General features: G+C 37.6%; 1 protein-coding gene across 3 annotated transcripts in view; it reads left to right on the plus strand.

Annotated features, from left to right (window-relative positions):
• The window catches only part of RGS9 (regulator of G protein signaling 9), a 100,634-nt gene extending 91,025 nt beyond the window's left edge, over nt 1-9,609 (plus strand). For 2 of the 3 annotated variants that reach the window (XM_074224731.1, XM_074224729.1), the window contains 2 exons: nt 1,387-1,472; nt 5,145-9,609. In XM_074224731.1, coding sequence (XP_074080832.1) covers nt 1,387-1,472; nt 5,145-5,319 — 261 coding nt within the window. In that variant the 3' untranslated portion in view covers nt 5,320-9,609. The remainder of the gene's footprint in view (nt 1-1,386; nt 1,473-5,144) is intronic. The other variant, XM_074224730.1, reaches the window with a different exon arrangement.
• The last annotated feature ends 7,551 nt before the right edge of the window (nt 9,610-17,160 follow it).

Genomic DNA, 17,160 nt, shown 5'->3' on the forward strand with positions numbered 1-17,160 from the left:
ATCTATTATCACTTTCCTACCTTCACCCCTTTTTCTAATGGTTATATCCTGGTTGAAGTCTTTTTCCTTTTCTTTCTTCTCTTCTCTTTTCTTTTTTTTAGGTCCTTTTCAATAGACAATGTGGTGACTCAGAAGATAGAGTAGTGGACTTGGAGTCAGGAATACTTGAGTTTGAATCCTGCCTCAAACCACTTATTAGCTGTATGACCCTAGGGAAATCACTTAACCTCTGTCCACCTCAGTTTCCTTATCTATAAAATAGGATAATTATAACACCTATCGACTTCAGAGACCATCTAATTTTACATATAAAGAAACTGAGACTCAAGAGTGGTTAAGAGATTTACTGAGTCACAAAGATAATAAGCACTAGAAGTGGGATTTGAACTGGTCTCTAATACTTATTTCCTGTGTGACTTTGCAAACATTTTTTGTTTATCTTGCAACAACCCATAAATCATGTGAACTTGGACTTTGGAATTTGTTAAAATGACATCTTTTTTGGCAAGGCAATGGGGTTAGGTGACTTGCCTAAGGTCACACAGCTCTAAGTAATTATTAAGTGTCTGAGGTGGAATTTGAATTCCGGTCCTCCTGACTCCAGGGCTGGTGCTCTAACCACTGCACCACCCAGCTGCCCCTATAATGACATTTGATCTATATTGCAAAGGCAATACAATATTGGATCTGAAGTTACAGGCCTTGGGTTCAAATCCTAATTTTGCTACTTATTATTTACATAACCTTGGTCAAATCACCTAGCCTTTCTATGCTGAGAGACAGACTGAGAGAGAAAGACAAGTAGAGAGACAGAGACAGAGAGAGAGAGAGAGAGAGAGAGAGAGAGAGAGAGAGAGAGAGATAGAGTTTTAATTCTCTCTAGGTTGCTTCTGATGTATCTTTCCTCTTAATTCATAGGATCTCATAAAATCATGAATTTGAAGATATGTATGATCCTATAATATTTAAAAATTTTTTTATTACAAAGTCTCAAACCCTGACCACTAAGCTTCAGTGGTCTGAACCTTCCCTGAAGCTCTGAGAAACATTTTGGAAAATGGAACTTGGTGACTGGTTCTTTTTCAGGAGTTTCTCATTTTTCTCACATAACCTGAGCCTGAAAAATAAGGGCTTAGAAGACTTTGTTCAGGACTCATTTCTAGCAATTTCACTTCTAGAGGATGCATTGTATAGAGAAGACTTATCTGTAGTCCTGTGACAAAATCTCTTTGTGGGAGGACTGCTACCTGGATTGCAGTATGTAGATTTATACATCAAATGTGGAAGAGAATAAATCTGTAGGTTTTATCTTTTCTGTCTTACAATAGCGTGAAATTTGGTTCATTCTCTCTCATAACTATTCTTTTTTCTTTTTTCTCCTACCAGGATTCTTATGCTCGATACTTAAAGTCTCCAATTTACAAGGAAATGCTGGCCAAAGCTATTGAACCTCGGGAGACATCCAAGAGAAGGCAAGTGGAATTGTTCTAACTGGTGGTTGTAAGCCCACTTTTTGTAGTACAAAGGCACAAACGAAGAAAAGGGAGAATCTTTCCACCAAATGATATAGCATTGAGATATTTACATATTTCCAGGAGATCACTACTTTATAACTCATTGTTACATCAATATTTTCCTGAGTAATCACTTTCAGTAAATTTTTTTCCCTGATACTATTTCAGAAGAATTTGGTTATATTTTGACTCAATTTTCATAGCAAGAACAATAGTATCTCATTGGATTTAATTTGATATTCCCACTTACTTCTAACAATTGGCTAGCTTAGGAATCAATGTCTTTACTTTTCAGTGTTCTTTAGTGTCTTTAAATTAGTTCTTTAGTTTTTCTTTAGTTAAAGTATGGGAGAGTGTTTTGAACTCTTTGGAATTGGGACTATAAGAAATAAGAACTTTATTAATATTTTAAGTAGTTGCTGAATTACTTAAAGTAGATGCAGGTCTTTGGAACAGCCACCAACTCTCCTACACCTGCCAACCCAATTCCTTGAAAATTGGCAAATACATTTGCATTTATAGGTAGTGGGTTCATTTCATAGCAACCCCTTCACTAGAATGCATCTTTAGGCAATCCAAAAGAGGGAGGAAAAGAGATCAGAGTCATACTTCAAAGGAGGCTCAAAAACAAAACAAAAACAAACTTGATTTCATTGTTAAAGATAATGGACCTGTAATAAAAAGAGGGAGAAGTCTTTGTGTTCCTTCTACATTGTTCTTTCTTAGGGCAAGGAGCATCCAAAGGACAGGAAATCCTCTTCTTTGGGCAACAAGAAAGGACCTTGATAGTTTTACACACCCTGCCAATAAAGTAGAAGGAAAGGGGCTAGTATCTTCAGATCTCTTTGTGACGTGGTGCCCGTGTGACAGAGTGGTTGGGATCTTTAGGGAAGAAAATTGACTCTGGGACCATTTGTAGGGTGTATTAGATTGGTGGGAAGAATTAAGGAGGAAGTACTAAGACTCAGGGAGGTACCTCCAAATCCCTGTTGGACCACAATCCAATTCCACAAACACTTATTATTTGTTTACACTTTACCAAGCCCTGTGCAAGGCAAGGGAGATGCACAGAGACAACTGAAACAGGCCTTGTCCTCAAGGAATTTACATCCTACTGGGAGTCACAATAAGTCCGCAGATAAATAAGGTTTTATGGGAGTGAAAGAGTGGTTCTGAGAAAGTGCCATTGGAAAGTGTGAGGAAGGAGGGAAGAAAAAAGAGAGAAAGAGGGAAGGAGGAAGAAAGAATGGGTTGAAGAGGAGAAAGTTGAAAAAGAGACACATCCACCATTTTTTCAGGAGGGCAACTATTGGGGTATATTAATAGCGCATCTTGCATAGAACATGATGGACATTACTACTTGTTGCATTTGACAGGGAGCTCCAACTCTTCCCAAAGCATCAGTTCATTCCCCAGCCCCTGCTTCCTCTCAAGTTTTGTCCCTGCCTGTAGTACAAGGGGGTCATTTAATCAGAACAGAACATTTTTTTCCCTAGGGTGCTTGGCTATAGTCCCTCATCAGAGATCTAGCTGCCATTCCTTGATTTTTGCCAAGTAATTAGGCTTCACAAGATGCAGTGGGATGACCAGGGCTTTTCCCAAGGGTGCCAAATTAGGGAGCATCATAATGCAAGGACTCTAATAGCATTTACAATGCTTCAGTGCACCAAGGTGAGTTTGTTCCCCCTATTGGCACATCCAGTTTTGAGACAGCTTCTTTAGTAGATACCCTAAGCCAGTAGCCCAGCTTTTCTCTCCCCTACCACAAGAAGACATTTTCCTTACTTTCCAGATGAGGGAACTTTTTATGTATGTGTGGGCTTCTATACATGTATTGTTCATTCCAGGAGCAAAAATTCCTAGTTATGGTTCTTATTTGGGACTAGAGTCCTTAATCATAGTGGTAATAACCTGGAGATTCTAGATGGGAAGCCCAGGTCACATTGTTTTCATTTTTTTGTGGGGCAATGGGGTTAAGTGATTTGCCCAAGATCTCACAGTTAGTAAGTATTAAGTAACTGAGGTCAAATTTGAACTCAGGTCCTCCTGACTCCAGAGTCAGTGCTCTATCCACTGGGTCTACCCCCAGATGGACTTTATTTAAGTTCGCTTGTGCTGTTTATTATGTAAAGCAGAGTAGCCTGGCTTCTTCAGCACAGGGTGCCATATAACATGAGGTTCTAAGAGGGCAAGGTATAGCCCAAACAAAGTCTCTTAGCTGATTGAACTGATACTGAGATTATCACATTGTCAGGACTCCATTTAGTACCTCTCTACAACTTTTTTTTAAAAAAGATCACTAGAAAAATGGAGCCCATAACTATTCTGTTTCAAAAAAGATTGCTATACAAAAAGCTAGGCAAATGGCTTCAGTGAAGAGTTCTTCCTAAAATCTAACCCAAAGCATCCACATTTGTAATCTACCTTCCAATAATGGGTGATATTTATATAGGTGTAGGGCTTACATAGAGATTTACTCACAACATCCCTGCAAATAGATAGTAGAGATATAATTATGATTTTATAGGTAAAAAAATTGAGAAGGTAAATGATTTGACCAAAAATAAAATTAGAACTGGAGCTGAAACCTTAATCCCTAGTTTCCAGTCTAGTCCTTTTTCTCTGTTTTAGTTTTCCAAGAAAACTGGTTGCTCAACAAAGATCATTTATTGCTTATTAAATATCAGACACTGTGATAAGTTTTGTAGGAGCACATTAAGAACTGAGACAGCCCTTGCCCTCAAGGAGATTATATTCTAATAAACAAATGTCATATCTATATTAACAATATGACAAATGTCATAGCTAAGTAAATACAAGAAATATATAAGTTCATAGTGATTTGATGAGGGAAAATGATAGTGGGGAGAATCAAGAAAAGTCTCTTGAAGGAGGTGATACTTGAACCAAGTCTTGAACCAAGCCAGGGGTACCATGACACAAATTTGAGGAGAGGGAGACAGAGAGAGAGAGGGAAAGAAGGAGAGTGGAAGTGAAAGAGAGAGAGAGAGAGAGAGAGAGAGAGAGAGAGAGAGAGAGAGAGACAGAGACAGAGAGACAGAGAGACAGAGAAAGAGAGAGACAGAGGAGAGGAGAGGAAGAAAAAAAGAAGGAAAGAAAGAGAATGTTATGTATAGGAAACAGCAAGTTGGCCAATTTGACTAGTAGCATGGGTAACATATCATTGCCATGGAGAGACAGACCAAAATCAGACTGAAGGGTTTTAAATGCCTAATGGGGGAGTTTGTATGTTATCCTACAGGTGATGGGGGGTCCTGAAGCTTCTTGAGGAGGGAGTGTCATAGTCAGACCTGTACTGAAGGAATATTGCTTGCGGAGCTGTGTAAAGGATAGTTTGTAGAAGGGATTGATGACTGGTTGTAGGGAGATCAGTTAAGAGTCTATTGAAACGGTTTAGGTGAGACTTGAGAGCCTGAAGCAGAAGTAGGGTGGTTGTTCTGGGTGGTAAACAAAGGAGCTATGATTGGAATGGAAGCCCTGGAAGGATGAGCAGAATAAATCCATTTTTTTTCTCTCATTATATCTTTACTGGGCAATCAGTGTGTTTTCTACCATGCATCATTCTAATGATTTCTGTATCCTGTCTCTCTCATTGTCTTTCATTTTCAGCAGCAGTCTCCCATTCAGGCGGCGTCATCTCCGGTCCAGCCCAAGCCCTGTCATCCTTCGACAGCTGGAGGAAGAGGCCAAAGCTAGAGAAGCAGCCAATACGGTGGACATCACCCAGGTCATGAGCAAACTGGACCGGAGGAGCCAACTCAAAAAGGAAGTTCTTCATAAATAAACTAATAGATCCTGGCAGGATAGAGAAAGAGGCAGGGAGAAGAGATCTTCAAAGGGATGGGGAAACTAAAGAAAATCACCGAACTGAAATTCCTGGTGCACATTATTCCATTTCCCATCCTCCATGGGCTGTCTTCTTTTTAAGATCCTTCTTTTCCCATTGTCCAAGGACCACTGCTAGAATTACTAGGGCAACCAAAGCTAATTTCCCCATCCATTTTTTCATAAAGTAGCAGAAGTAGAGGGTGAAAAGCTTGGGGATGAAGGAGACATCTGGCTCACAATCATCATATAACAGCTTAGTAAGAGAAATAGAATCATTTGAATAGTATATCAGTTAGAGAAACTAGAAATTAGAAAAGGAATCCTTTCCTTGAAGCTTAGCTGTCTTAAGAGCATCAGTTAAAAAGTAAATCTGAAATGTTCCTCACTCCTCATTCCATTTAATGCACTGCTTTGAATGAGATTATTTAAGTAGTTTGGGGACAAGAGTGGGGGTAGTTGATGGATTCAGCAGTTGCTTTCTTTTTTGCTCCCACCCATTTCAGGTCTAGCTGAATCATTCCTTGTTCATGCTATTCCTAATTCCTTTCAACAAGCAACTACTAAAGGGCTACCATGCACAAGGGAGAGAGGGAAGAAGAGGATAGACATTTATATAGCACCTGTTATATGGTAGGTAGAGTGCTAGGTTCTTTACAAAAATTATTTCATTTGATCCTCACAACAACCCTTGGATTCTGATGCTGTTATTATCTTCATTTTTATAGTTGAGGAAGTTGAGGGAAATAGAATAAGTGACTTGGCCAGGGTCATACAACTAGGAAGGGTTTGGGTTTGGATTTGAACTCAGATATACCTGACTCCAGGTCCAGCACCCTATATATCCCATCACCTAGTTGCCTCATATTGCAAGGCTTTATGCTAAATATTAAGGATTTGCCCTCAATGAGCCTGCATTCTCTTGGACACATTCTTAGGGTCAAAATCATCCATAAGGGGTTATTGGTAGTGTGTCTCCAACACACAACAGCTTGTATGAAATATCCATGGTTGTCAAAGTTAAATTACAATCTCCTCCTTTTTATATTTAGCAGTACCTTCTAGGCTAATGAGTGAAAGCATATTTTTACCTACTTGCCCAAGAATAAGACTTTCAGCAATTCTTACAATGGATATTTCTCAAGGAAAATAACATCTGGTGGGTTTAGACTTAGTCTAAGCAACCCAAAGAGTGAAAAATGAAGTGAACGTGTACAACAATTGAGGAAATACCATATTTAAAGGCTTCTTGCTAATTTATACTGGGCAGGGCTACATAGCTATGATTTAAGGGAATAGATAACATGAAAAAAGTAGGCCAATTGAATGGATTCTTTAATTAGAGTTAGTGATGATCCCAATAGGCAAGTATTAGCCAAACCAAAATATAGGTAATTCTATTTGAACTTTTCAAGCTCAACTGTGATTTGATCCTTCTGCTTTTTCCCTTGCTATAGCTTTAGTGATTATGCTAATTGTCAGGTAAGAAAGAAGGATAATCCAACTCATAACTGGAAGGCTAATGTCAAGGATAAGATAATCATTTCTACAAGGACATTAAAAGGCAAATTTAAGAGTTGAGGATGGTGGTCAACCTTTTATAGTGTGTGGCCATTGGTTTCATGATGATGAAAACTCCTTAGACACAGTAACTTGATCATCTTACTTTTATTAAAGTATTCGTTTCATAGAAAACACTCTGATGGGAGGGCATAGTAAGGCACACCAGAAATCCCTGCCATTGAAGATGCTGACCTCGGTGGATCTCTTGAACTTGAGAGTTTTGAACTGCACAGGGTATGGGTTAAGCTGATTGGTATTCAAGAGTAAGTCCAACTTCAATATGAAAGTAGGGGACCACCAGTTCCTCAAGAAGGGATTAACCCAGATCTAAAAATGGAGCAGATCAAAGATCTTTTGCCATTCAGTATTGGACTTGTACTTAGGAGTGACTCCTGCACTTTCAACCTGGGTAAAATGGGGAAATCCAATATTTAAGAAAAAAAAAGTATAATTAGACAAGCTCCATTCTCCTCTACTCTGAAGACAAGGAAATTCTCATGCACATTGACACTGTACTCATTTACAGTTATTTGAATTTGTGATTTGCTGTGCATAGGAAACTGTTAGGAAGAAATTCTCTCAGCCAGTTTTAATGGTATTGCTTAGTATACTATGGTAAGGTATAGTATGGTACGGTACTACCACATTTCTGCAAATTATAGATACACACACCCTGAGTATTATTGAGACAATAATACAGATCCAGAGACAAAATTTGAACCAGGTCTTCCTAACCCTAAGGCTAGCTCTCCCTATAATATGTTGCTTCTCATGACAATTTTACCATTAGGTAATTCCTGCATTAGTAAAATAAGGGAGAATTAAGCTTGAATTTCTAGAAGCTAGCAATCTGGAGAAAAGAGATTTGACTGGGGCTCTAAGACCATAGGAAAGAAGAGAAACAGGGTCCAATTTTCTATTCATAGTCATTACTAAGGATTTTTTTTTTTATGATAAAGGTAAGGGTGTGAGTTTGCCTGGAAAGAAGGAAAGGCTAATCTAATGAATTTATAGGCAGCCATTGAAATTCTAGCCAACTGTATCACTGGGAGAGTCTAGGAATATCCATGGAGATATGAGAAAGGCTTAACTTCAGAAACTTTGATCTTTGAATTATGCATTTGATAGTGTAGCTTTAGAAATACACTATTTATTGCCTTCTGGTTATCTTATACTCTGTCACTATTTTCTAACCCAATAAACTTTTATTATAAGTGCAAAACACTGTGTGAAGTTATGAGATTATGAAATCAAAACCAAAATCACTCCTTGTTCTCTAGGGGCTTATTGGGTGAGATCAATTTAATACCATGTATACAGAGACGTATATACATGAACAATTCTACAAGGATATTAAAGTCATCTAGACCAGGAGCACAAACATGATCTCCACTTTGATTCTGTTGAAATCACCAGGACTGAGAGCATAACTTCCTTCAACTAGTCTTCTCTACTGACTCCCAAGTCAACTTCCACTTCCACTGTCAGTTATCTAGCTTGCAGGGATCAGGATAAAGTTCTCCTTGGGAAAGAATACAAAAAAAAAGATTTAATCATTAATTATAGGTTCCCAGGCTTCAGTATCCATTTTTTTCTGCCCAGTTATTTCCAACCAGGGACCAAGATAGTGCTAGACAGCTTGGCAATTGTTTGATGAAGATGGACACAATAGGTAACTAGCCTAGATCATTTCATACTGAAAAAACTCCAGCTCTTTCTTTTTTTAAAAACTATTTTAAGGCTTAATTCTTTGAATTATTCTCTCAACTCTTTAAATATCCAGGAAGAAATGACTTATGAAAAAGGAATAAGGTAAGGAAGACCTGGGTTCAAGTCCTGCTTTTTATACATGCATAAATATACACATATAAACATAGACACACACATATACATACATATATAGACATAGACACATATATACACATACAGGGGACTCTAGGAAGATAGCTTATGAGTGTTCCTAGGCCACTCTCTAAAAGTACAACTTAAGGAAAGTTGTTCATTTGCAATGATGGTGAGAAGTTCCACACCAAGGAGTTACTTAAATTTATGAAATTATAGAACTGAATTTTTCTCTCTGTCCTGTCTTTCCACCTGAATGACAAATAGAATCATAAGTCAAATTTTGAGAGGTAGTATAGTTTATTGGAAAGAGCACTAGGGTAAGGAAAAAAAAGGAAAGAAAGCACATTATCCTTGAAGTTAGAAGGCTTGAATTTGGGCTTTGGCAACTTCACTCACTAGCCATGAAAACATATGCAAGTGATTTTATTTCTCTTTATCTTAGTGCCCAGTATTCTATTCAGTGATTTTTATACTCCTATGAGAAGATGGGAAAAGAAATCTCAGAACCTTAATACGCATCATTTTTAGTAAACTTGTGTTATAGAATACTAATAAATGGCGTGTACATTCTTTTGTAGAAATAGAAACCTCTGACTTAAGGACTCTATAAAAATGTAGTAATATGCTAAAATGTGGCATCCATGGCAGAAATGTTGGATCCCAACTCTTTGAAGAATTCATTTAAGGACAATGAGAGGAGTTAAGTTAAAGGAATTAGAAGTTTGAAGCCAGGTATATATACCTAGACAGGAAGAAATGACTTACGAAAAAGAAAGGAGTAAGGAAGGTAAATAACAAGAAGATATCCCCAAACCAGAAAAAGTGCAGGAAATGTATAACCTGTACCATGAATTTCATATAGTCTCTAGGTCTTGCTGTCATTTTAACTTCTTTATGGGAGATTTTTCTACTTCATATTTTAAAATGAAAGCAAATAGGAAAATAGAATCTACTTTATCTTATTTTACAATCAAATTTGCTTTAAAATAGATGTTTTACACATTCTATATTCCAGGCTGAGGGCTCTATCCATTGAGCCACCTAGCTGCAGTACAGCCTTTTGAGTGGAGTTAATTACTCGATCATTAAGCATATATTAAATGCCTATTATATTCTAGAGACTGTTTAAGTCCTAAGTATACAAAGAGAGGCAGAAGATAGTCTCTACCTTAAGAATCTAGAAAGAAGAAAGTATCAAGGAGAAGACCAATGGTGTTAAATGCTTCAGAGAAGTCAAGGAGAATAAAGATTGAGAAAATAAAATAAATAAATAAAATAAATGTTTTAAAAATTACATTTCTAAAAAACAAAAGATGCCTATAATATATGCCATAGTTAAAGGGAAATTGTCTTGGGGTTACTTGTATTTATGGTAAAACTAAGTCCTTGTGCTTCTATAATTAGTGTAGATAATTGAGGGCTCACTTTGTAGTGGAGATACTTTTCATATTCTTTCCACAACTCATTATACTCTTCCCTCCCCCTCCCCCCAGGATACAGCTTCCAAACTAAAATAAAAGAATCATAGCATTTTAATCAATAATTATTGATTTTATTATATTTATTAATTAATTATACATTAAGTGTCAGCAACTTTGTAATGCTATAAGTGAACTCAGAGTTCATCTAGTTCATGCCCTCAAGTTCAAAATATGGAGGTTTTCTTTCAGGTATATCATAGGCCTTGTAGGACAATCTATACAAAATTTTCAAATCCAATGCAAATAAATTCTGAGTCAGTCTCTGATTCTTCCCTTAACTAACCTCTTGTGATATTTCCTCTGCTATGTATGAATCAGTAAACACCTTTCCAATTCCCTAGGTCAGATGAAATGACTTTTCTAAAAACCTAGTAAAGAGTCTCTAATTTATATATATATATATATATATATATATATATATATATGTATGTATGTGCATATGTGTTTATATATATATATATATAAACACATATGGTAAAGGCAGGATACCAATATTTTAAACCATTAATACTATCATCTGACCTATTTAGATATGTAACCTAAGGTCCCCTGGGCCTTGCCATTTGCCAGTTGAGCTTTCTTTTATGTATTATTTTTCCTAATTTGAATTTAACCTTCTTGGGAGCAAGGGACTATCTCATTTTTTTATTTGTATTCCCAATAATTAGCCTACTTTTTTATTCATTCATTCATTCATTCAGGATCTTCTCATGAAAGGGAAGAATAGGTAACTGGTGTCATACTTGGTCAATTCAAAGGTTTTCATAGTCTTGGCTTTGGAAAAATAAGGTGCTATGGATCACTTCTGGTTTAGGAAAGGGGGGCTGCAGGAGAGGTATCCAATTAAGAGTCACTGGTAAGAGAAAGAAAAACTCACTAGTTGTTATGAGCTTCATTCAGGGCTGTACCTCACATCTGTTTACTTGTTGTGGGATTCTGGGGTAAGGAAGAATGGAGAAGGGTAAGGACTAAAGAGGGGCAGTTTACTTGTTCTGCATTCCTGGCAACTGAACACTAGGTTCAAGTTTGCTCCAAAGATAGGTTCAGGTTTCTAAGTAAAGTTCTGTGAGGAAACTAAATGAAACATTTCCAAGTACGCATATGCTTTGCCCTTGATGTAAATTTGTATCTACTCATTATTGCCTTCCATTGTTATCTTATCTCCTCTGTATCATGCTCACTTTTCTTCTTTACATCTCTTGTACAAGAAAATCCATGTAAGCCAGGAAACAAAGCCCTTTTCTGGTTAAATTACTGCCCATTTCCTAACCTTTCATTCTGCTGTTTTTGTTGCCACATATGGTTTTTTAATACCACTACCTTGCTGTTGGAGGGAGAGGTTTGTAGAAAATGAGGGAAATCGGTCCCACAATATAAAATTGAATTGACTCAAAGTTTAGGATTACCAGCTACTCTGGCAAAAGGGGAGTAGGAAATTTACTCAGTATAGTTTTCATAGCTTACCGGGTTAATAAGCATTTGCCCAGAGGAAGAAACAATTGAAGTCAGGTAAGAGGAAAGGAGGGACAGGTAGGAGGACATAGAGGATAGAGCACAGGACCTAGAGTTAAGAAGGGTGAAGGCCTAATCTGGTCTCAGACACTAGTTGTATGTCCCTGGACAAGTCACTTAACCCTATTTGCCTCAGGTTCCTTAACTGCAAAATAATCTGGAGAAGGAAATGGCAAATCATTCTAGCATCTTTGTCAAGAAAACATGAAGACTAAAATGACTGAAAGAGAGAAATGGAAAGAAGTGATTATTACTTTAATTAAACTCCTTATGGTCTTTCCTTGGAGAGTTAAATGAGTTTGTGTGTGTGTGTGTGTGTGTGTGTGTGTGTGTGTGTGTGTGTGTGTGTGTGTGTGTGTGAGAGAGAGAGAGAGAGAGAGAGAGAGAGAGAGAGAGAGAGAGAGAGAGAATAGGGAGAATTATTCAACCTCTAATAAGTGGATGAAGAGGAAAGAAGATATAGGAATCATAGAATTGGTGGGGAGAGGGGAGTAAGAAAAGCATTTTTCCTACTTTTACATACATATAGTTATCTCTATTGGCTATCAAATTATTGACAAATTGAGGGACTTTTTGATTCTTTCTAAACTAGTTTTAATACTCTAAAAAGTCTACTTTTTCAAGTTAGAAAATAATTTACATTTAATCATCTTTGGTTGAATTTTCTTTCCAAATATTTTTTTCTACCTTTGATACCTGGGATGAATATGAATTCATATTAATGGAGTCAAATTAGAAGGCAATGTTAGTCTTACTCAAGATTTCAATGCATTTGGATTTTGTCATTTATATCTTTACACCATGCATACCTCTTCCCCCCTCCCTCGTTTCTCTTAAGACAGAACTGGAATCATCAATTTTGGTGCTCTCAACCATAAACTACAATAAATCATGATGAAATTAGAATTGTTCATGTTAAAATACACACATATACATATAACAGCATAAACCTAGCCAGCCCCAGTGCTTGAGGCCGACAGATGTCTGGGGGTATAAGAGAATACATTCTAACCTTTGGAAATGCTACTCATTCATCTTATTGTAGGAATCCAGTCTGTCCAGCTCAAGGTCTAAATAACAAGCCTAAGGGTAGCTGTTAGAATAAGAAGCAATTAAGAATATTTTGATTCAATTTAATTCAACAAGCAATATATTAAATTTCTCTTGTGGTATACTGAAAGAAAAAGAAAATAGTTCCTGTCTTAGAGGTGAGAGGGGAAATATAATATGTAAATAAATAATAAAATAATCTAGAAAGGGGAAGAAAAGGGAACTGTTCAGTTGGGGAGGGTGATGCACCACAGTAGTTCAGAGACACATTATTAAGGGACAGGGAGGGATTCTGGTACTTTTCTATTTTTGACTAATCATTCTTGCTAATTAAGTATTGAACTCTACTTTTTTTAGATTTTTTTGGCAAGGCAAATGGGGTTAAGTGGTTTGCCCAAGGCCACACAGCTAGGTAATTATTAAGTGTCTGAGACTGGATTTGAACCCAGGTACTCCTGACTCCAAGGCCGGTGCTTTATCCACTGCACCACCTAGCCGCCCCTAGCTATTTCTTTTTTTTAAAGATTTTATTTATTTTGAGTTTTACAATTTTTCCCCTAATCTTACTTCCCTCCCCCCACAGAAGGCAATTTGTCAGTCTTTACATTGTTTCGATAGTATATATTGTTCCAAATTGAGTGTGATTAGAGAGAGAAATCATATCCTTAAGGAAGAAACATAAAGTATAAGAGATAGCAGGATCAGACAATAAGATATCAGGTTTTTTTTCCCTAAATTTAAGGTAATAGTCCTTGGTCTTTGTTCAAACTCCACAGTTGTTTCTCTGGATACAGATGGTATTCTCCATTGCAGACAGCCCAAAATTGTCCCTGGTTGCTGCACTGATGGAATGAATGAGTCCATCAAGGTTGATCATTGCCTCCATGTTGTTGTTAGGGTGTACAATGTTTTTCTGGTTCAGCATCAGTTCATGCAAATTCCCTGAATTCCCAGCCCTCCTGGTTTCTAATAAAACAATAAACAGATATTTCTAAGGGAGAGTATGGCATATTATAATTTTGAACTTTTTAAATTTTTAGGCAAAGTCTTTGAGAAGGGGGCTATTCTGTCCTCGAGTTTCTTATCCTTCTTTTCAGAAAACCGTGGTCTGAGCACTGCTAAAATGTTATCAATAAGATAGTAAAGTGAATGTAACCCTTTCTCAGGTATTTGCTTTTTTAATAGGGGAGACTTAAGCTCAAAGGGGCTTGGCCTTACTAATTAAAGATTTTTTACTGGGTTTACCTGTAAACCTCTCCTGAGGGAGGGACCTGTTGAAGTGAAATTTATGCTTCCAGACACCTGTCAGCCTGAAGCACTGGGACTGACCAAGCTTATGCTGTTATAAGAATATGTGTATTATAACATGAACAATGATTGCATCAGAGAGAGAATCCCATTATTTTCTTGGACTATATGTGGTTTATAGCCAGAAAGTCATACGTAACAAAGAATGAAATCTTCTTGAAATCCAAGTGACTATTGAAAGGGGTTAAGGAGATCCAGAGTGCCTTCCTTATTCTCAAAGTTTTCCTTTTAGGAATAGCTGTCTTAGCATTTCAAGTTGGTTCAAGCAGGAGTGATGTGATCTGAAGAAGTGATGCAGAAGAAAATACCTACCCTCAGGCTTGTCATTTAGACCCTGAGCTGGATAGACTGGATTCCTACAATGGGATGGTTGAGCAGCATTTCCAAAGGTTAGGATATGCATTTGCTTTTCAGTTCTCTCTGGGAGCCATTGTGGATGATGAAATCAGTCACCCATTCTCTGAGAATTTAATGTAGGGACACTTTGGAAGAGGAAGGGCTGCTAAGGAGGCTGAAGGAAAGGGGACTGCCAAGAACAGATTTATGAGGAAGATATTTCTGGGTTTTCCAAAAAGTAGACAGGATCTGTGAAAAATCTCCTTGTATTTTCTTCATCTTTGGTCAGTTGGGGAAAAAACAACCCAAAATGTCTTTGCTCCATTGGATTCTTAAGGCCAAAGACAGTGAATCATCATTCCTTTCAAAATGCTTTAAAAATATTTCAGTACTTTTTAAAGTAAAAGTACTTAAGATCCTTGGAATTATGATTCAGAACCAGATTGGTGCCTTCGTTTGCTTTCTCAGATTTTCTCACCTCTTAGATTCTGGTGATTTCATTAGTATAGTCTTTGAGGTGAGGAAACTCCCTATATTAATGCAGGTCTGCTCTTTCTTTATAATAATTATCAGTAGTCTTACAGAATTACCTGGAGAACTGAGAGGTTAAGTGAGTTTCTCAGAAATGTCCTGGTCTTGAGTCTGAGACCAGCTTTCTATCCACTATATCAGATTGTCTCTTGTATATCTATATAGAGCCATAACTAGTAACTAAACAATTGAGGGGCAAGGGGCATGTTGTTTAGTCTTTTTAGTTGTGATTTGTCCTGACCCCATTTGGGGTTGCTAATTCCTTCTCAAACTCATTTGACAGAGGAGAAAACTGAGGCAAACGGGGTTAAATGACTTGCCCAGGATCACACAGCTAGTATCTGAGTCCAGATTTGAACTCAGGAAAATGAGATTTAGAGACTTTAAACTTAGCATTCTATGTTCTATGGCATCACTTAGCTTCCCTAGGTCATGCATGGGACTAAATCAAAGATGCAGCTAAGTTACCACTGAAGTACAGTTTATTTATCCTCAAGTGCAAATGGACAATTCTGGTGGTTTCTACATTTAAAACATAGATTGGAATTTCTTTTGATTCTTAAATTACTCAATCAGAAGCATTTTAAATATCTTTAGTTCTCTGGGATTTTGTGTGTTTGTGTGTGTGTGTGTGTGTGTGTGTGTGTGTGTGTGTGTGTGTGAAATGAGCCTGACAATGAGAAATAATCCTGACAAAGAGAAATGAGCCTGACAAAGTCCTAGAATTTGAAATCCAAGTGTAGACATGGGAATTGTTCAAGAATATGTTACTGCCAACATGCAAGCATCCTGACATATTTTTCCCTTATGAGCCACATGGTATCCTTTGGAATGTGATATGAAGAGTTCAAGTTGATTCCCAAGTCTCTAGGAAAGCTTAACCACCCCCACCCCCAAAAAAGTCCCCTTTCCTTCCCTACAGCTACATCTACAACCTGACTTCAGACTCTGGAGCCTGTGCTGCTCCTTTCCCCCAGGGAGCCCAGGGTTTCTGGGGCAGGGCTACTTTGACAAATAAAGAAGTGGAGGGGGGCGGCTAGGTGGTGTAGTGGATAAAGCACCGGCCCTGGAGTCAGGAGTACCTGGGTTCAAATCCAGTCTCAGACACTTAATAATTGCCTAGCTGTGTGGCCTTGGGCAAGCCACTTAGCCCTATTTGCCTTGCAAAAACCTAAAAAAAAAAAAGTGGAGACTCAGATACAACTAACCTGGAATTGGTCTTTAGTTTCCTGATCACCATAAAAACCTTGTTCTACTGTACTAACTTTAAGATGAAATTGTATGATGTCCCTGGAGATCACCCAGTTTGACTTCATTTTATAGATGAGAAAATAAATCCCAGGATGTAGAACAGAGAGCCAAGATTCAAGACTCTAAATTCAGTTGTGTTTTTGCTACTTGTTATATGTTGTTTTTAGCTATTTGACACAAAGGGAAAATAAGGCTGGTATTTGAGATTGAGGGGCAGCAGTGGATAGAGAGCACAGAGCTTAGAATCAGGAAGATTCATCATCATGCTCTTAAATATGGCTTCACACACTTGGTGGTTGTGTGACCTTGAGCAAATGACTGACTTAACCTTATTTGCCCCAGTTTCTCATTGGAAAAATGAGCTGGAAAAAGAAATGGCAAACCATTATAGTTTCTCTGCCAAAAAACCCCCAACAACTCCTAATCAGGTCACAAAGAGTCCATACAACTGAACAATAGCAACTCAAGCTTTAACTAAAAATAGATACAGACACATAGAATATATGCCAAGAACCACTTTAAAAATTAATCACAGGGGTGGCTAGGTGGTGCAGTGGACAGAGCACCGGCCCTGGAGTCAGGAGTACCTGAGTTCAAATTCAGCCTTAGATACTTAGTAATTACCTAGCTGTGTGGCCTTGGGCAAGGCACTTAACCCCATTGCCTAGCAAAAACCTAAAAAAGAAAATTAATCACAAATAAAATAAAAAAGTTGGGCATGAAAGCATAACCTCTAGAAACTGATTGATCACTTGAGCTTAGGAGTTCTAAATTGTAGTAGGCTTAAAAGTAAATAGATTAGGGGCAGTTGGGTGGCAGGCACAATGAATAGAGCACTGACCCTGGAATCAGGAGGACTTGAGTTCAAATCCAGCCTCAAGACACTTAATAGTTACTTAGCTGTGTGACCTTGGGCAAATCAC

This window comes from Macrotis lagotis, chromosome 2 (assembly GCF_037893015.1).
Source record: "Macrotis lagotis isolate mMagLag1 chromosome 2, bilby.v1.9.chrom.fasta, whole genome shotgun sequence".
In the NCBI taxonomy this organism is placed as follows: Eukaryota; Metazoa; Chordata; class Mammalia; order Peramelemorphia; family Peramelidae; genus Macrotis; species Macrotis lagotis.